Source organism: Anoplolepis gracilipes, chromosome 2 (genome assembly GCF_047496725.1).
Source record: "Anoplolepis gracilipes chromosome 2, ASM4749672v1, whole genome shotgun sequence".
Taxonomy (NCBI): Eukaryota; Metazoa; Arthropoda; class Insecta; order Hymenoptera; family Formicidae; genus Anoplolepis; species Anoplolepis gracilipes.
In genome coordinates this window covers 14,086,116-14,107,858 of record NC_132971.1, presented here as the reverse complement: position 1 = coordinate 14,107,858, position 21,743 = coordinate 14,086,116, and the positions used below count along the sequence as shown (strand labels likewise).

Below are 21,743 nucleotides of genomic sequence, written 5' to 3'. Positions count from 1 at the left end.
TTCCCCCCTCTCTTACCCCTCTGTCGTCGCGGCAGACGGATCTAACTTTGGCGCGATCATGTGTTTCGAACAGTGCCCGAGGTGCAAATCGATGTGTGCTGTACGTGTGCGTATAGTACACGGTCGCTTTGGGATAAACGCATTACAATATACGTTATGTAAACTTCTGTAAATGTGTAAAGCACGTAAGTAATCGAGATTATTGGGAAAATAAAATCTCTGTGCCGACGCGAACTTGCAGTTTACCAGTGGAGTGTAATTGAACGCGCTATCTAGATATTCGTTGAAAGCAGCTTGCCAATTTCATTGAAACGTTCAGTAATCCGTGAATATAAACGTGAAAATAAATCACAAACGCTACACGTGTTTGCGATAATCTGATTTTCATTTAATAGAATTTCCACACTGATGTTCCTTCGTTGATACAATGCGCAGGATCGAGGTTTCGTATAAAAAAAAAGTGTTTCTATTATAAACAAATTTCTAGAAAAACGAACGTTCACTTCTATCCCCCGATATCACGTATCGGAGTTTTTGCAAAGAATTGAGAGACATTTTATCGCTACTGATACTCGAATTACACGCGGTAAAGTAATCGATTAGCTTTGCACATCCAGGTAACGTTTGCTCTGGCGATCAAATACATCTCGGTATAAAACACATTGAGGGACTTTTTGTCAGATAATTAACTGCGAATTAATTAGGTTAAACTTGAGTTTATTTTAAACTCTAAAGATGCAATCGCGATCCGGCCACGATTTTCCAGCTGCGAAAATCAATGGCCGCCGTGTATCGTAGTTGGAGTACCACGGCATGCTGGCAACATCTAAGATTTAACGTCCACGAGATATAGGAGGGAGAACGGGGAGGAAAGGGAGATCGCTCGCAGCCACAGGCGCCTGCGGTCTATCGTAAGGGGGAAGGGAGGAGGAGGAGGAGGGGGAAACTCGGGAGATGCAGCTGAGACTTTGAGCTTGCGGTTTAAACGTAAGGGAAGACGTGTTCAATCGCGCAGATGCACTTGGCTCGCGGTCCTTGGTGCGACGTCGACGACCGATGGCGACAGCGACAACGAGGAAGAAGGCGGGCAGTCGCCGAGTTCAGTTTCTCGAGCCATTATTTACGAATCGCATTACCGCGATGCACCGCGACCAGAAAACTTTTAGTAATGGAGTACGGTCGGGGCAGGGGGAGGGGGGGGAGGGAGAAGGAAAGTCGGGCCCAACGATGTGTGCCGCTCTTACCAGCCGCCGCCGCCCCCCCCCCTCCTTCCCCCGCGAATGCTCTCGTCTCTTTGAATCAATGTACCGACAAATTTTGGATTACCATCACGACACAGTGGTTCCCACACGTGTATTTTCACGACATTTTCACGGCGAAAAATATTAGAGACACTCGTTTATAAAAAATTACCGACGCGTATAAATATCATACGCTGGAGGATCGTCCGCGATAGCTCCATATCGCCGTATAAATACATATATCAAATGAAGCCGATATATATAAATTAATGTATCATTAATATTTTCGATAACGTCGATCGAATCATTTTTATTTACTGAGAGAATGTACACAAACAATAAATTTTGTGTATAATAAATTTTATTTCACCGCATTGGTTCAGATTTTAATAATTAAGCTCTTTCCATTGCTTTTATAAATAAAACAACATATTTATGATCAAGAGACGCGTCATGTAGATATACTTTACGTTATTTAAATATTAGTAAAATAAATAACGAAAGAATAAGAGACAAAGGGGACGATAGAGCGAGTGACACAATTGATTGCAGAAGAAACATTGGTAACGCATTAGTTCAGATTTTAAAATCAAGCTTTTTCCGTTGATTTATAATTCCATTGATTAAATAAAGCAACGTATTTATGATTAAGAGACACGTTCTCTCTCTCTCTCTCTCTCTCTCTCTCTCTGTATTTATATATATATATATATATATATATATATATATACCTATACTTAACGTAATTTAAATATCAGTAAAATAAATTAAAATAGAAAGAGGGACGAGATGGAGCGAGTCGCGATCAATCGCGCAGAGTAAAAATTAATACATTTCCCGTGCTGGAGACACACTGCTGGAGACTTAAGAAAATCGTTCCTCTGTTTTGCAAATTTATTTCTTATTTCATTGTCATGTTTTAACCGGGCGATCGCGCCGCCCGTTTCTTTCGCGCTGCAGACCATTCACCGAATATAAATCACGAATATCCATTTGCGCGGAATGTGCTGGATTTATGGTTAATTCGATTATACCGCCCTCTCCTTCCCCTTGCTCCTCGTCCGGGCGCGAGATACTCCCGAATCTACTATTGTTCGCGGATACACACCGACGCGTCTAAGGAAATGCAGAAGTAATGTATATAAGCAGACTGTTTTCGACAGCGCGGATTCATCGTCGCGAGCTACGTTGATAAATAAGCTCCCGGAGCCGAGCCGCCGCTCGTTCCATTCTTCATTTGATTTAAGATCGCAGAAAGCTGTACGTTTCTCTAAAGCGCTCTCATGCTAAATTATTATACTTTGGCTGACCTACTTTGATCTCCGTAACGTAATCTCGACCGGCTCTTTTTCTTCGTATAACTGGCTCCTTCCCTTCCCCCCATATATCCTGTACGTAAAGTTTTCAATCGCGTAAAAATATACGGTGTATATGCGTAAGAGATGTGCATCATCATTCTCGAATCATTTATATTCCCCTTGCGGTTTTCGCATTCTCTCGGCAATCGAAAATAGAATAGAATATGGCTTTAATGATGAGATAACTAAAGGTGCAGTTTTTCCTTCACGACATATATTAAAAATATTTTCTATCTTAAAAACGATATTATTTTTTCAATATTAATATTAAAGTAAACACTGCACATATTTGACTTTATAGAATAAACGTTTTCGCATTTTTGTATATATCGAAAAATGTTAATATTTCATTTTCTTTTCCTGTAATCACGACTGCCGATTAAATTCAGAGAAGAATAAAATCGCTCTTTGTTAAGTTTCATTACATACATATATATTGACGATCCACTTTCCGAAACGAAGTGAAGGACTGTTAAGTGTCTCGATGGAAGCGATCGGACTCTCGCATCGTCGAAGGATCAAAATCCTGTCCGCGGCGCGCGACACGAGAACAATGACGTTCGGAATGGAATTCCAGAACGGAAAGTCCCTGTAATTGGAAATCTCTCTCTTCCTACCTTTCCGTCCCTCTTTTCTCTTGCCGTTATATACAGCCAATGTGAGGCTACAGGAAACGGCGATCGATAATTCCTTGACACCCCGTGGGAAAATCGGATATGAGAGCCCTGCGAGATTCCTGCAGCGCGAAAAAGGACCCGCTCGGAACCTAATACGCGAGAAGGATAAGCACGATAAGAAAAAGAAGAATTAGTCCATTTTTATTCTCGTAAAGACACTATGGGAGAACAAAGAGTTTATCCGCGAATTTTTTCTCCGGTATTATCATTTCTATAACCGGTCTTTCTCTTTCGGTCTTCTTTCATTTCCTTTTACGATTTATAATTAACGTGATTACGGAGGTCTCTTCTCTCATCGCGCATTACACAAATTCTACGTAAATCTGGCTGCACTGTGAGTGACGGTGAAAAATCACGGCCGTTCCATAAGCGAGCCCCATTTGAGCTTCGTTCAAATTAGCCTCTTTACATAGAAGACTAAAATCCGTTAAACGTTTTAATTAACTCGCGGATTTGAATGATATGTTTTAAATGATGGGAAACCGCGTTTCGCAATCATACGTAACCTGAAGAAAAATGCAAAAATTATTACGAGATGCTGCGACGGCAAGATTCAAGAGATATTTCAACGATTTTTCCTCGAAAGTCATTCATTTCTTGCACATATTGAAATAGCACGAAAAATCAACTCTTTATAAATGAATCGCGATTGATCGCAAGATAAACGAGCTCCCTGTTTGACGATAACATCGTCTAATCAGTTCGTTAGGAGAGAATTAGCAAACGTAGACGGTGGATTTTGACTGTTAAGTCGTCTAATCAGATCACATTGTGGAAATCGGCTGCTAAGCTCATTGTCTCGGATAACGTGATCCGACGGATATAGACAGATATGTGTCTGTCGTCAAACGTAAGAGATCAGATCAAGCAGAAATAGAAATCTCCTTCGGGTTGTCTGCGCCGGATACGGCGGTACGCATCGAGAGGTCCTTCCGAAGGGAAACTTCGCCGATAGATTTCGTAACGAACCTTCACGTCGCCATCGTCGTCGCGATCGACGACACGCTTCGTTTCGTGTCCCGCTACTGCGAGTTCCTGTCCGCAGGGTAATTAGATTCCATCGAGCGAGATCAAAGTCTACCGTCATTTCCATCCCCGCGAAAAGCCTCGCTTCCCGAAGTTTCCTCCGCGCGGTCGTGTTTTTCTCCCGACGACGAACTCAGAAGAGGATTTCGTCCAACTTTTTTCACGTCGAAATCACGACGGAAATTTCTTCATGCGTCGAATGGATATAATCAATAACTACAAAAGTAGTTGCATAATTGTTTCTTTGACATTGCATTGCCAGACACAAACATGTTTCCAAATTTCTTATCTTTTCTTTCGACATAGTATCTTTTTTGTATAAAAAAATGAATAATTATGCATAATTATGTCATATAAAAAAATTTTAATTCACTAAAATATTTTTAATATAACTTACTTAACATAATAATTAATTAATATAAATAATTAATACAAATAAATCAATTAATATAATATAAAAAGTAGACATTTGCATTTAGAAAATTGCTATTCAACAAAAATTAATTACTAGTAGATGTAAAATGAAAACAAATATCTTAATTACTATAATTTACTTTTTCCATTTGAAGGAAAGAAGATATATTGCTACGTTTTATCGACTTTCTTATAAAACCTTCATCTCGATCATTCAATAAACAGATATGCGATAAAAAAAGCAAGAATCTCAAAATAAAACACAAAAACCATTTGCACGATACAAAAGAATATTTATTCACCGCGAGGCAAATATATTCGATACTTGCATTGTGACAGGATGAAATACACATTGAAGTGATAAAAAAAAAAAAAAAAAAAAAAAAAGAAAAAGAAAAAGAAAAAAGGCGATCGAATTGATACTCGAGGGCGCTTTTACACCTTTTTCGCGTAAATGTCTCGAGATAAACGTCCTACGGCGAGAGCCGCCGTCCGTCGTCTGGCGCAGCCGTTCCGCCGACAGAGAGATCCTTGTGTCAGGACGAATTCATAACAGAGTCATAATTGCGGGACGAGTCCCGCAGTATGCATAATCCCGTAGTTAGCAGTTCTGCTTAACGATCCGCGAGAAGCAATCCCGACGTACCTGCCACGCTGCAGGATGAAGGCGTCCCGACCGACCCGTCCCTTATTACGTCCCTCGCTTTGCGTCTCGCTTTCACCCTCGCCATCTCCGCAACGCGACGGAGACCGTACCCTAAGCCATACGTCCAAGGGAACCCTTAGAAGCGCGAGGACACGTACCGCAGAGTATACCGTACGTACGACTAGTGAAACCCCGTAGAGCTTGAGTGTGACGCGACAAAAACCGTAGGTAAAGAGCGACGAGGGAAAGGAGGAGGGAAAGGAGGAAGAAGAGGACGAGTCGGGTAAAGAAGAGAGAAGGCGAAAGAGACGGAGAAAACAGGAGAGTTCGTTAATTACAATCTCTCTGCCTGCCATCGCTCACCGCAAGCGACCGCGAAAAGGATCGAGCGAGGAAGAAGGATGGCGAGAGCCATGCTAATATCGCGTTCGGGCAGTAACGTGTACCGTCAACGGTGGGACACGGAAGTAGCAGAGATATTTATAATGGAGAAGAGCTTTATTTTATTTTGTCGGGGTACAAGAATTGTAACGATTGACGAAAAAAAAAATTTATCTCGTTTCAGAAATTAATAAATATATCGAATATCTGACTGAATGAGTATAATATAACAAAACAAATAGAGTTTAAAATAATAGATTGATAACTAATTTCTCAACAAAATTATTTTACAAAAAAAATAGATTTTCTCGCACAGATCCATTATCAATTTACATGAAATCTATCAAATTTATATATATTGTATTATATTATTTTTTATTACGAAATAAATGGAAAAATTATGAAAGTTTCCAATCATATTAAGCTGCATAAAACGCTAAATAAAGAAATAGAAAGATCGATAGAAATTTAAATAAAAATAAAATGCGTCTAATGTATAACGTCGTACAGTATATTATATTTCGTTTTTGGAAGAATTTATCAATACAATAGAGCAGAAAAATATACTCGTACGTGACAATAGCCAATTAGAGATATACGTGATATCGAGCGGATGTTTTGATTCCATCAGGGATGAATGTACGAATGTATGAGCGCTACATTTGTCTGCTTCGTTTCATCAGCGAGATAGTCACGCGAACGCGTCGACGCGAATAACGAAGCACCCCTAATTCGGGCCCCGTAATTAATTATGCGCCCGTTGTTCCTGCAGCGGAAGTGTCAGGTAGCGGTTTGAAAAATTTGTCATAACTCGCTCGTTGATGCTCGTGCTTATAAAGTGTTTCTCGTGCACATGTTCATTACGTACGCATGTAACTCGTCGTAATAATAGTTCAATTGGACTGCTCCGACGACGATTATTTCGGTTGGCGTGATACGTCGCGACCGACTATCGGATTATTTCGCATCGTCAGTGATCTCGACTAATCTCGACTAATTTATCAACAGACTCGATGTACGCGCGTCGGCGTATCTTCAAATCAACTAGTACTATATGCAGTTGCGATCAATCCACTCACCCGTGTGCGTCCTTTGATGGGCCTTGAGATGCGAGCTCTTGGTATACACTTTCTTGCATCCGGGGAATTGGCATTTGTGTATCCTGCGCTTCGTGTCGGGCGGACTGTGCTCGTTGCTCCTTGCGTGGTGCCTGTTGGCCACGGTGGTCGTGGCCGCGGTTGCACCCGCGTGTGCGTGTTGCGTGCTGGCGACCGCAGGGAAGCCGTTCGCCGTGACGGAGATCAGTCTGCAAAAAGCGGATATTTGCTTCCTCTTATTGGTTGCATTCGCCTCGTCATAATTAGTAGTCCGTTGCGAGACGCGATAAACGTGCCGAGTCCCGTTTTCCAACCGTGAAACGGTTGCCTGTTACGTGCGTGTCACGGTTCGTTTCCTTGACGAATAGTTTAACGCGCGCAAACCAGGGAGTAGCGTGATCGGTGGAATGACGAGTAGTAATCGGCGTAACGTCCTCGTGCTTGGAAAGAAACGCGAGCGAATCGCGAGGAGCGCGATTCCGACGACGTAATAATGATGGACTGCGAGAGCGAATTGTTTTACGCTTCTTAATCTCGGCGCAAGCGAGAAAGAACTTACGATGGATGTGGAGAAACTACTTCCCGACACAATGTCGATCTTTCTTTTTTAAACCCATAGGATTTTTTTACTTTGAATTCCTTAGTAGAAAATTGCTGGGAACGAGAATTTGATGGGATAAACCGACCCGGAAGGCGTATATGGCCACTTTGTGTCAGATAACTCCGGTTACAGTCAATCAAGATAATTTCCGAGCGAGACGTAACAACTACGGCACATCCGTCTTTCCTAGGACAAGTTTCGCGTTAACCGCTGCCTCTTTCAATTCTAGAGTCAATTAAATTTTTATTCGACAAAAATAGTAGTAACGAAACAAATGCCGAAGCGAGCCGGATGCTTCTTTCATCGATCACGTACGGCATAAATAAGATTCGAGAAATAAGTACGCGAGTTTATAATTTGCCTACCTTGCGACACTTTGCGCGTTGCCAGCAGTAACCCTGACGATAGCGCTCCTGCCACCCGTGCCATGAAGGTTGAGGTTGTGCACGTCGGGCATCGAACTCCCACTCGACGAGTGACTGGAGTTGGAATGACCTTGACCCGACCCAGGACTCGACGGTGGCGTCAGGATCTGACCTTCGCTTTCGCACCCGCTGTCTTCCTCCTCCTCGATCTCCTGCAGCGGCAAAATCGCGTGCATTATGCAACGAGATTATGATAACGGAATCGATGCACGCTCCGTGAGTTGCCGCTAAAAGTCGTACTGAACTTTAACTGCGGCAGGCAAATAAATCGTAGAGAACCGTGCGTTAGCGCGACCTTTCGGACTCGTTATATCCGGTCTTATGGCTTTAATATAGCATCTCGAGTTATATTAAATTATAAATTGCATATAAGAATGCGCGATCAGATTCTTTAGAATTAATATTTTCCACACGAACAAAATTTAAGAAAATTAATTTCATTCTAAATAATATTCCTATACAAAAAAAAATATAAAATATAAATATAACATATGAGGCACTAAAATAATTTTTATAGATTCAAGAATTTCATCAAAATTTATCGCATATTCTATTACATTGATATTTATATATTATAAAATAAAAATAATGTTTCTACTGCATTAGGCAATTTAATAATTAATTATTTTTTATCGAATGTCAATTTTTAACAAACTAGTATACTGCATAAATTCGAAATAAAACATTGTAAATTGAAATTATTAAGAATTTACAACATACTTCGTGTTCTTCATCTTCCTCAAGGTCTTCGCTGGGCTCTTTCTTGAGAATGAGCGCCGTGCAGGAAAGGGAGGGTGAGCTGTCCCAGGACAGTGCTGAACACGCCGAACTTGCCGAGGACATTGACAAGGAATCGAGGTGACGGTCGAGGAGATCCCTATCACGCCCATTGTCATTATGATCTCCGGGACTGAATTTGATGTCGTCCAAACAGAGGGGATCCCTCTCGTCTGACGTCGTCACCTGATTGAAAAAAAGAAACTGAAATAATTTTCTAAGATGCTCGCAAGATTAATAGAGATTAATTTTTCTGGAAAACTAATCAAATTACCAATATCTTATGTGATGTATATAACGATAATAAAGATTATTTATATATAAAATATTAAAGTGTAAATGGAAAAATATGATCTGAAACAATTTGACAGTAATAAGGTTACTAATAGTCTACAAACACGATCTAGTTACCTCCATTTTGATTGGGGGGTCGAATTGTGCGCTCGTCCCAGTGGACGTCGTCCACGAGATCGATGGCGCCCTGAAGAGGTTCCATGGTGCCGTGTCCAGTTCCGTGGGGAGTTTTTTATACGATTGCAGCTTCGGCTCGTCCTTCAGGTACCTCTCCATCTCGTAGCATGTCTAGAAAAAAGAAGACAAGAGGGCTTGTTAGGAGTCTTCAGTATCTTAAGTATCCCGTCGAGCCAGTCACGTTAAAGTGGTGACAATAGGCGCTACTGTGGCTTAAATTTAATAATCGTAAAGGAGGAAAATGAGGTTACTCAGATTATATACATAAAGTTATATATGTGTGTGTGTGTGTATCATTTTAATATTCAATAGCGATTGGTCAGCTATACTTTTATATAGAATATTTCGCAAATTTACTGAGATATTTTGTAAAAAAAATTATGTGCAAAAAAGTATTTTTTACCAGAATAGTATACATAATTAAACAATTTATGTTTCGGTGCTACAGTTTAATCTAGATTTAATTAAAATTACTAAGTTAAAACTGCTATTGTTAAAATATAAATAAATAAATATGTACATGAGAAAATATATTCTAGTCACAAGCGCGAGTTAATTTGCATAATATAGAAGCAAAATACGAAACATGTTTGATTTGCTCATAAAGACGACAAAGTCCGCAGATGTTGTAGAAATTATCTGTAGGAATCAAGCATCCCATATGGGAAAGTACATTGCCGTCAACGCAACCACTCGCGAGTTTGTAAAGTTGATATTCTCCCGTAGGCCGTGCCAGTTTGGTACAGTTCCTTGGAGAGAGTACAAAGTTATGCTACTCACTGCAAGGAATTATGCACCAACTATACCCCACAAATGAGATTATAGCACCCCATTCTGGCTAAGTCTCCTCCGGGTCCTTCGTCCTGTCAACTTCTCTTTGAACGCACCTTGCGCAGCAAGTAATCGACGAATAATAGCTGCGTTAAATTTCAATTTTGATACATATCATGTATTTAAATTTTAAATACTTATCAGCAACGGCTAAAACAATAGTCTGTAATACAAGGTTTCGATCAATGAATTCTGTAGAAATCAATTAACATTGTTCTCGCTTTGACACTATTATTTTCATTTATTTTATTTATTTTTAATAAAATTAAATTATTACATTGTAATAACAAAAGAAGACTAACAATAAAGAAAATAAACAATTAATACAAATGAAAAGCAATTAGTAAAAAGTGCAAAAATATTTAATATGTCTAAACATTTTGCACATTTTTTTTCACTTTCTTATTCTTTCACATTTTGAATAATCAACAATTTCCGAGTAGTTTTAATTTTCTTTGTTATCTATTCTCAAGATCCGAAATATCTTTTTGTTCTCTTGTTATTATTGTTTTCTTTGATACTGTCCTATCGTTTTGTAGCAAGTTTCCGCGTTAATCGACAATGGTACTAATTATTGGAAATGGTACGATATTCCGTGAAAGTAAATTATACCGACATCGAACACAGTCATATTATTTTTCTTTCCGTCCGCAAGTTATACAGATGATAGCTGACGCAAGCATTCTTTGTGCACTTCCTTCGCGTATCTTCCTTCGGGCATTGTCAGCCAATTTATTATTCGCTCTAACGGTTACCATCACAAACGATGGTTTTGTCTGACGCTATTACAAATGAAGCTATTCGCCTTCCATAAAGCTACTTTAAGAACTTTTGTTACATGCCGACGCTGATAGCGACGTAATACGGTTGAGAAATCTGTTTTTAATGTCACGACAACCATACACCTCTTAATAAACAACCTTTGTGTAGCAGATAATTAAATTATAATATAATAATTATTATTTTTTAAATGGAACTTTAAGAAAAAAGCGTTCATATTTATTTTAAGAATATTATTATGTAAACTCTCAATTTAAAATAATGGATAAAACTAAATGAATTAGAAAAATTGATTGTTTATATTAATAATAAGTGAACCGAGACTTTTAATAGAGCCGAGTTTAAACGAAAAATGTGTAAGACTCTCTTTCTCTTGATCATCTTTAAATACCATAATTTACGGTAAATGTGTCGAGAATCAAACAACGAGTAAGAAGTCAAATCTATTTTCTCCCGCCTGACAAAGATTCTTCGGTAAACTGCAAAAAAAATGGTCCCGCGCCGAAGTTCGAAGGCTGCGTCTAATGCCGCCAGTCCCTTCTGCGAGAAAAATAATCGCCGCTGGGCTCCTTCATTATTCACGATTAAAGTTCGTCCAGGGGCACCGTGGGTACGACTAACGGCGTTAATATAACTTGGAAAGGAATTTTATCACTCGCTTAGGGATCGTTTCTCCTTCCCTGGGGCTTGCTCTGGCATCAACTGAACTTTACTAATCCTGACCTCCGAAGCATAGTTCTATATAGACGCCGCCTCTGATCTAGCCCGTCAACTTAATCTGCTAGAAAATTTTCGAAGAAAACAACATTAATCATCATTGCAAATTGAACAATATTAATACGTTTAAAGCTACGCGGATTTCGATTAATTTTGCTTTTATAGAAGCCCAACCAAAAACTATGTGTCTAAAATGATTAAATAAATAAAATATTGCAGAAATATATATATACTATTTGTGTTACGTGTTAATAAAACAAACTGAAAAATAGGAAAGAGAAGATAAAATAAGAAAAAGAAAATATGGGGAGAAAAATACATAAAATCTCTGTCAAGCTTTGAAATAAAAGCAGAGTAAATATTGAATCGCAACTATCGAATAGAGAATAAACGTGAAAATACATCGTATATGTAGTTGTACAATGGAAACCATCTAATTACAATTTATTCAGTTCCAAAGCAAATGTAAATTAATATTTGATAATTACTATAATAATAAATACTTTCTAAATATTTTGTTAAAAAACAAAGACATTTCAAAATTTATGTCCGAATCATTCGCGTGAAAGGAGTTAAAAAATTTAAAATGTTTTTTAATTATAAAGCTAATGCTTTCTCTATAAACCTGATGGCAAATCGCGCCTTTTGTTTGATTGATATTTCTTATACGCAGCCACACACAATATAATGTACATTATATTAATATTGATTATATACAGCATTGTGTTTCATCAGAAAACAGAAGGTGAATGCATTTATGAAGCTACGTACGATTTGCATTCGGGAAAGCGAGAGAGTTGACCTTTTACAATTTCTAGATTATTCCGGAAAGGTGGATGATGGGGAAAGGGGATTTCACGGAAGATATTTGTGATTTCCTTTGTTTCGCCGCACTATGTAATGGTAAACAGGCTTCTCTTGCTGCCGCTTAAGAATAACGTGCGCGAAAGAGAATTGCTGGGAAAAATAAAATTGCTGGCAGCTTTCCGGTTAAGTGCACAACTAGCCGCTTTACGATTTCGCGGAGACGAGCACATCCTTTTGCCGTTTTGGTTCGCGTTAATCCTAAACTACTATAATTTAGCAATATATCCGAACTATAATCATTTAGAAGTCCACGGTCTGTTTGCCCGCACAATAGCCGCGCCAACATTTTCCGTCGGATTACGTTGTAAGCATCCGAATTGCAGAATTACGTTTTTCACAATACGTTGAGAAGAGGCCATCCGTCTTTGGATTTATAGACCCTTGGCTGCTTTTTTGTCGCGCTATGAAATTTCGAGAAATTATACGATTTAAGAACTTGTTCGCTCATCTTATATATGGCGTATATAACTGTCTCAAATACTCCTACAAAAGATACAAAATCACTATCGCTCTATTATCTTATTCTTTAAATATTTTATTTCAATTTTTTGTTTAAACATTATTTTGCTTTTTATATATAATTTAAGTATTCAACATTAAAATGGAAATTGTGATATGCTGTTATTAGTATTGGTAAACGAGTATAGATGACCCCAAAGTTATGTCACCAATTTTTTCAGACAACATAATGAGATATTTCTCTGGCGGGACCTAAGCAAACACTCGGGGGGTGAGTGCGAATTTTTTTACAATGTTTACCTTCTTTTAGCTGACGAAGGGACTGCTGCGAAAATAACGGTAATAAAAAAATTCCATAGATCGATAGGCTGAATGTTGGCTGGATGAAAAAGAACCGTGAAAGAAAGACCGTCTCGCCATTATGTTATTTTCCTTAATAAATCTTTTGCAATAGATTTATAAGATTTCAGTTAGATTTTTATCGACAAATTGCACACGTGAGATCAATGTAAAATATTTTCATCGCTTATAAAACATTGTGACAAATATTAAAGCACGATTATTTTGAATATTAAAGCTATATTTCAAAATATATTAAAGATATTAATTTAAAAACTTTTACAATCATATTTCAAAATTAATATTTCAAATGTATATTAAAAATATTAATTTAAAAACTTTTACAGTTCTCAATGATAACATCGACATATAATTTATTAGAATCATATCAAAGATTAAAGCAGTTTATAATGTGTTTATTAGATTTTTCATCAAAGAGATCGCTAACAAAAATATGTACGCTAAAAAAAATGCCAACAATATATTATTTATCACTAATGCTTTAAATGCATTGCCTATAAAGACATCAAATTTCAAAATGCCAATTCATGTTATCATTCACGTGGAGAGCTCTAATACCTAGCTTTGATAGTAAAAGCTGATATAAGCTTGAAAGAGGATCGCGCGCGAAATTCTTTCTCTCTTCAGTAGAAACACAATTTGATTTTCTGGCGACCTCTAGCTAGCAATTACGTTTCATTCGATATCACGTAATGTTGTGATATCAAAGAACATTTGTGGATCTTTACTTCCCGCGAAACCACCAGGACTTTCCAGATTCAACCAACGAGGTTATATCTAGAAAGGAGAACGTCTTCGTTGGACGGGCGGCAGAAACAGTTCAGAGATAATGGTCACTCCCTACGACCGATAAGACCGTTCTTAATGATAACGGCGTCATTTCGGAGTTCACGTAGGTAGGATAGAACTCGATTCTTCGGTGGGCTATCAGGTCGAGCAAACAGTAGAAAAAGAAAAAAGAGAGAGAGAGAGAAAGGAAGAAAGAGAAAAAGAGAGAAAATTGACCGGATCGTCGGGAGCGAAGGGCCAAATCTGAACGGACAAAGAGGGCATCGAGAGCTTCATCCTAGATTCTCAAAATCTCTTATCGTGTAGTTCGCCCGTAAATCTTGGAAAACCAAACTCTTCTTTCCAGAGAGGCTATTCTCCTCGACTATCCTTCTCTCTCCTTCTCGCATTGTAGTTTACGCAAACTCAAATCTCGCGTTACTCATCTTGCGCGGAGACATTTCGATAGTAATGAGGCAATAACGGAACCCACTGGCTCTGGCGGTAACAGTAAAATAAAGCATTCTCAAGGAGCGATGCCTCTGAAGAAGCGGCAGGCTCGAGAACGCAGCTGGCGAAAAAGAATTTTCGGTAGGAAATATTAAGAAAGAGAAAACGAGAGAGATAGAGAAAGAGCGAAAAGGAGAGTAGAACTAGAAGAAAGGGCGACGGAGAGAGTCATTTCTCCGAAGAAGAAGATAATCTTCGCCCGTTGGCGGAATTTCGCTCGATGGATTCATCTTTTCTCTCTCGTGCGTTTTTCAACCTTCACGTTCGTGCGGCCTCCCTGAAGTTCCGCAGTAATTCTACAGGACTGTCATTAACAGAGCTCTCGCGGCTCGCTCGAGAGCGAATGAATGATAACCCGAGTTCTATTCTCTCTTTCTCTCTCTCTCTCTCTGGGTCGCTCGTTCACACGTTTGAGTTTGAGCTCTCGCATTCGTCCGCTCGAGCCCTTCGCGACTACACATTTGCGAGCGAGCGAACGAGCGAGCAAGCGACCGTTTCGATGCGCGTTGCAGCTCTCCGTCGGGAAGGCCACCACGGTGGCGGTTTGCCAAGTCGTTAAAGAGATTCCCCGCGACTTTAAGGGCGCAGTAAAACCGCGAATTTATCTCGTCCTTTTCCTCCTACTTTTGCCTCGTCGCGCATCTCCATCCTCCCCCGCCCCGTGTTCTTGAAGCGACGAAATTTGGAAAGAAGCGCGGACGAAGTCATTCTCTTCCATCCCTATATGTATATCCTCCCTTTTAATCGGTTCCCCTCCCCTTGTTCCACCCACTCTCTTTCACGAATTTTTCTCTCTCTCTCTCTCTCTCTCTCTCTCGATTCTTTTCGTTGAAATGGTGGAAAAGGACCAGCGATCAGGTGCTTTCCATGGATATATCGAGGGTCCGCGGACTGATTAAATGAAGTGTATCCGTATCTTAATCTCATACCATACGCGTTCCTACGTCAAAGATACAAAAGAGAACCTCGAAAGCATCCAGGCCAGTGCAAGAATTTACGATCCTGAGCCCTTCGGGCGTTCGAATCGTTATCTCGATTTTGCGGAATCGGAGAAAGTATCGAATAACGGGGCACAGATTTCATATCGCGGTCTATCCCTTGTCTCCTATTGCGCTCTGTTCTCTGAGACATTAAATGTATGTATATTGTTCACGTAACATTTACGAGATATCTTATTAAAGAGATCCAAAGCGGAATGCGATAATTTCTTATCGAGTATACATAGGTACTCTATCCTAAAAGTAAATTGGATTCGCAGTAAAACTTCAACATAAAATATTTGTGTAGAATTAAGTTATTTAATGATGCTTCGAAAAAGTATTTGTATTTTTTTTTAACCACTAGAAGAACATAAATCAACTAAATTGATGATAAAAATTATCAAAGGATTAAATATTATTATTAATTTTATTAATTTATTATTATTATTATTATTAATTTTATTAATTTTCTAAATACAAGACAATGCAAATAAATATTGTAATGTTTAATATATTGTTTGAAATCTATTAAATATTAAAATTAATACATTTAGCATTTATAAACGTTTACAAAACATAACATTTAAATAAAAGAAAGAAATATATACACAAGGAGGTTAATTCATATGATAAGCAAATTTTTTCGATTTACATAATCGATAGATTTTACGTTATTCACGGAGATTTTTCTCAACGTGCGAATCTCTTAAAAATAAATGTATTTAAACATTGTTGGCGAAATGTTCCTGGCAAGGGATATTGATCGCGCGTTGGTCGGTTCGGATTCATCGAGGAAATCCCGACGAGGCGACATTCAAGGGGAATGGCATCTAGAACGCGAGATCGCGGAGAGATACCATCCAATCTGATCGTGTTTCGAGGCTTATGGTTTTCCTTCGCCATACCGGTCGTCCACTCAAAAACGCAACGGAACGCCGTCATAGCCGAAGACGATATCCCGGGGTCAGGGTTAACGACGCTAACAAGCCATGGCTGAGTGACTTACGACTAATTCAGTGTCCCTCCTTTCTCTCTTCTCCTCCCTCATGCCTCGTGATAATTCTCAAGCAGATGCCTAAGGAGAAGAGAAGAGAAATAGAGAGAGACTGGCACAAAGAGCGAGCGGCTATCTCGTGCGACCAATAGAATACAATGAGGGTTAGCTTAGGTTCGTTAGGGTGCAATGGTACACATGGCGAGACGTTGCAATTGTTTGTTATTATTGTGATGTCATCTCCTTAAAAGCCCTAATGTTGTTATTATTGTGATGTCATCTCCTTAAAAGCCCTAATGCTTCTATGCTTGTTAATCGGTAATTTGTTACAACTTCGACAATAAGAAAATGAGAGAAAAGTAAACGGAAGTGTGTGTACAATACTGGAGCAAATGATTTCCGAGTGCAAAACTACAAGTCATCGCAAATCTTCTTAAAGAAAAAAAATCATGCAGGTTGATGATGTGAATTGAATTAAAGCCAGTAATAAGATTCAAAAATATAATGTTATTTACTCGATTCACGTAGATATTTAATAGCGATATATTTAAGTAAATAACACACGTATATAACTCATGATAAATATTTTGTAACAGCTGAGCAAATGATAGATTCGAAGTAATCATTCAAACATAAAGATATCGTCAGATGTGAATTAAAATTATTAGCTTACGATACATAATAACGGCGAAACCGGTGTTTGCAACATAAGAGACATTTGCCTCATCAGCGATATCAAATTTGCGTACCGTGCGCTGTAGTTTCACCGCGACATCGAGCGTAATAGCAGCTAAGCAAACAAACCGATTTTTATTAGCCTCCACAGTTCCTTTGTGAGAGGAGAAGGGCTTATCGTCGAGGAGGAATTCTCTTGAACCGCTCGTGCTCGCCTCCTCATTGGCCCTTCGTCCTTTCCCGTTTCTCGGCAGCGGCCTTCAAAGCTAGCGGCAGCCCTCGACGAAGATTCGGAACACGAGAGGGATCGGTGCCAAGGATCATAGGGTTCAAATTCCTGGAAGAACCGCAAACTAACTGGCGTACAGTCGATACCAAAAAGATATTCCAGCACGAGCCAGCACGAAAATCATACATAGATATACGTGTGGCTCCGAAGAAAACACGCATACACATGCACGCTATCGATCCGAGACGCGTGTTGCGTAACCATTCCGGTCTCATACCATCACCGGGATGATTCTCCCGAAGACGTCGTTACCGCCGTAGGTCGCAATCTTCTCCGCTTTCGAGCAAATCGAGCAAAAACTCACCCTCGACGTCGATGCCGTCGTTCCTCGGGATCGCTCGCATTCCTCGAGATTCTTTCGCGGTGGACCTTCCTCCCCCCCCCCTCCTCCCGCCCCTCATTCCCACCGTTCATTCCCTTGGCGATGCCCGCCGAACCATTTTCCACGCTTTTTTCTTCATCACGAGCTCCAACGTTTTCCTGCTTCTATTTAATCGTTAGACTTTTCTGTCTCCTTTGTGAATGCGTACGTGTCCGCAACTAGTGCTTTCATCGTAGATAATTACGCGATTTTGTCAAACGTATAATGAAAAAATCATGGTTATGTCAAATTTATCTATCTTTAAGCTTTGATTTTTAATATTTTCATGTAAGAAAAATATGTCGTTACAATGAAAAAAAAATATAAACTATAGATGAGCTACGGAATATAATTTTCTGCATTTAGTGATTACTATATTTGACAATAATATATGTGTAAAACAAGTAATCACGTAATTTTATTGGTTGTTTTATAGAAACTAACTAAACTTCGTTGAAATAAGTGGTAATGTAAAAGATAATATATTCTTGTAAAAAATAATAGCAATAAATATGCCAAGTTATATGAAGAAGCATTGTACTGGAGTTTTGCATATAAATCTCAACAATTTTAATTCATCGAACGTTATCGACTAAAACGTCAAAGCCGGTAAATGCCGATGATACACCGTAATGACAGATGACATTGATGAGCGATCGAATGGCCGCTCGAAAATTTACACGAAGCAATTATTCGCGAGAGAAATAAAATCTTTAATTGGAAAAAAGATGGAATCAAAAACGGACGTGTCGATAACATGTGTTTTCTCGACGTTTCCTTCGTGCTAGATTTAATCACTGCTGAACCAAGCCGTCGCGATACAAATCTCGCTGGTCTTCCATCAAGTTAAAGAGAGGGTTAATTGATCGCACGCTAGTACAGTGTATTGGACGTTCAATGATCCTCAAAGACCCGTATATCTTGCGTTACAAATATAAAGAAGCGTCTTAAAAAAGCAAACAGATTGGAAATCATCCAGGTGTGACGAATTTGATCCTTCACACATATCAATCATGTTGTTTAAACGTGTTGGTGCAAACGGTATTTTAAAAGTTGCTACGTCCGAAAAACACAATGAATCCTATTTTTTTTAATTTGTCCGAGTAATGTCACTATAACAATGACATTTCGTATTGACAGTACATTGCATACAGATGATATATAAATGCGTCTATTTTTCTCATACATATGTATGTAGTCTATAAATATACATGACAACTTCGTTAACAAAATTATGAGTTTTCTATAACATTGGGCAAGTTTGCACAACGTAATCAAAATTTCGTAAATGTGTTGTATATTCATATATCTTTCAATAACAATTCTATAAATTTCCCTGATAATAATTTACAGTAAATTTTACAGTAAAATATCAATTAAGAAACAAGATTTTTTATTTTACACATATTGCCTACTTTTTCTCAGTTTATATATTTAAAAAAAAGCACCTGTCGTGTATGTGGCAATGTCGCATTAATGAACAATGAAGAAAAAATGATATGGCGGATGTTACAGCGAGGTGAAACGCATCGACGTGCTTTGCCCACTGTGAAATATGTATCCGCCGTGTCCGTTCGGCAGAGTGGCGGAGTAGTTTGAGCCTTCTATTCGCGATAAATGGTGAGGATGAGTGGACGGAGGTGTCAATACGTCATTCCGTGCATCTACCGCATCATAGAAGCTGACGAGGATGAGCTAGCAAAGAGATATAAGCGAAGGTGATGGTGAAGAGAAACTATAGTAAAGTAAGAGATTCGAAGGAAGAGAAAAGCGGTAAATATTTTTAAATTTATAATAGGATAATGAAATATAATTCGGAGATAAATACAGATAACTATGTAAATTAAATGCATAAGTAAAGCAACTACTAATATATAATGAAATATAGACGAAGAATATAACTATAACAGAAAGAGAAAGAGAGAGAGAGAGAGAGAGTTTTTACTTATATAGTATATAAAAGATAATAAAAAATATTTAAAAAAATTTCTATTAATACGTTATCAAGTGGTTTCTTTTTTAGATAATTAAATTAATGATCTATTTGTTTAAATTCTTTGAAATTTTTTTTAAATACAACAATCTTTATAAATACAATCATCTTTATAAATTAAACTACGTGAGTACAGTTTATGTATATATAGTTACATAATAAATATAGTTTACGTGACAAATAAAAGTCTACTGATTAACTTGCTAAACAAGGCGTGATTCATGTAATTTAGCGTTTGTTTTTTTCTATCGAAAATAATTTTTCAATAAGTACTTTCAATAAATCCGCATTCTCCATCTCAGCGCATATTACTACTGAAAGCACGACTCTTTCCCGCTTTTTCCTCTCCGATATTCTCTGTTTCGTCCGATTAACTGCCGTTTCCTAGTCGGCAGTCATAATATTCGCAGTTCTGTCTATCTCGGGTCTTCGTAAATCTAGGTAATGAGGTGTGACGAAATGCAGAGCGCTACCTACCTGACGAACTGACGATTGGTTCTGATCTCGTATTCACGGCAAATTCATTCGTTTAACCCGCAGTATTCACCATTATATTCGGGCTGTAAAATCTCTAACTTCCTTTATCTATATCTTTATAAGTATTCATATAGTTCAAAAATAAGAGATTTTAAACAATTTTCAAAAAATTTGAAAAACTAGAGTTTCGTAAAAATATTTTTTTTTTTTTTTTAACAAAGTCCATCACATTAAAATGTTATGAAAAATATTAATCGTGTATGTGTATAAAATTACATTTAATATTAACATTCTCACATATAAATACACGGTTATTTACAAATATTTTTTTTGTTTTCAGTCTTTCTCTGGCCTTTTATTAAATACATACACATGTACATTTTGAATATTTTTTCCAATTTATTTAAAACATATATTCTAATTTATGTAACTATTACATAATTTAAATTTAAACTCACTGTTCAGATATTTATATGAAAAATTAAAAATGTCTAAATTAAAAAAATTGATACATATATTACAATTTCAATGTTCAAGCATACAATTATCAATTTTCTTCGCTTCTTCATAAGTTATATCTGTTACATTTATTTTAACTTAACATGACCGTATATTTTCTGAATTGCGGCCGTCTAATTTTGACACTTCCTTACACTCTTTTATTTTGTATCTTTCATACAATTAGAAACAATAATTGCGCGTTGGAAGCGCAATACACGCGCGCGCGCGTCGCCGTGAAATTTAATTCCCTGTCTCACAAAGTCCGCGACGTATTTCGTCTTCGCTTTTTAGATAGCGAAGAATATTAATCCGCCGTAAGGCTCGCCGCGAGAAAGAGAGAGAGTTAACATCCTGACGGTTCCTTGTAAAAATCGTTATTCCGCGTCGTTGAATCACGAGGATCCTGAGGAGGCCTAGGTAGCGTCGGCGGCAGCAGACATTATTAAATTACATTTAGAAGCGGCGCGGCAGAAAAGCATTGCGCGCGGAGTGAAGGAAGGAAGGAAGACGAAGGAAGGAAAAGCGACGAAGAGATGATGGAAGCGAAGAAGCAGCGATATGGAGCACGCGGGGCCCGCGGAGAGGAGTACGCGCGCGCGATCGCGGCTGTATATATTAATTTGGCGCCGACAATACATATTCAAGTTGGAATTCATACGCTGTCAGAGGCAGCGCGGCTCAGTCGAGAGTGAATAGACAGACATTATGGATGTCGTACGGAAGCGGGAGAGTACCGGTAGTGGGATAAAGAGGGGAGGGGGAGGAGGAGAGGACGCGTTACGAGAGACCCACCGGTTTCACGTACGTTTCGCGTCCACGGAGACTCGGGTGTGCGACACCAGCAGGTAAGGTAAGGGGGGGGGAGACAGAGAGAGAGAGAGAGAGAGAGAGGGAGGGAGAGAGAGAGAGAAAACACACACACACACACACACACACATATATATATATACACATATATATAAAACAGAGAGGGAAAGAGACCTGATTGAATGAACCGGCGAGATGGGAAAGGGGAAGGCCCACGTCGCACGTTCCATGGCGACGTGACATCCTATTCGGGAACACGG

At 38.6% G+C, this 21,743-nt stretch overlaps 1 protein-coding gene and 1 long non-coding RNA gene across 6 annotated transcripts in view; one reads left to right on the top strand and one right to left on the bottom strand.

The window, feature by feature from the left end:
- LOC140676071 (uncharacterized) overlaps positions 1–21,743 on the bottom strand; it is a 347,777-nt gene that overhangs the window by 18,940 nt on the left and 307,094 nt on the right. For all 5 annotated transcript variants that reach the window (XM_072910739.1, XM_072910740.1, XM_072910741.1 and 2 more), the window contains 4 exons: positions 9,055–9,225; positions 8,587–8,829; positions 7,807–8,018; positions 6,823–7,049 (listed from right to left, as the gene is read on the bottom strand). In XM_072910739.1, coding sequence (XP_072766840.1) covers positions 6,823–7,049; positions 7,807–8,018; positions 8,587–8,829; positions 9,055–9,213 — 841 coding nt within the window. In that variant the 5' untranslated portion in view covers positions 9,214–9,225. The remainder of the gene's footprint in view (positions 1–6,822; positions 7,050–7,806; positions 8,019–8,586; positions 8,830–9,054; positions 9,226–21,743) is intronic.
- LOC140676073 (uncharacterized) overlaps positions 1–21,743 on the top strand; it is a 98,418-nt gene that overhangs the window by 23,100 nt on the left and 53,575 nt on the right. The window lies entirely within an intron of this gene.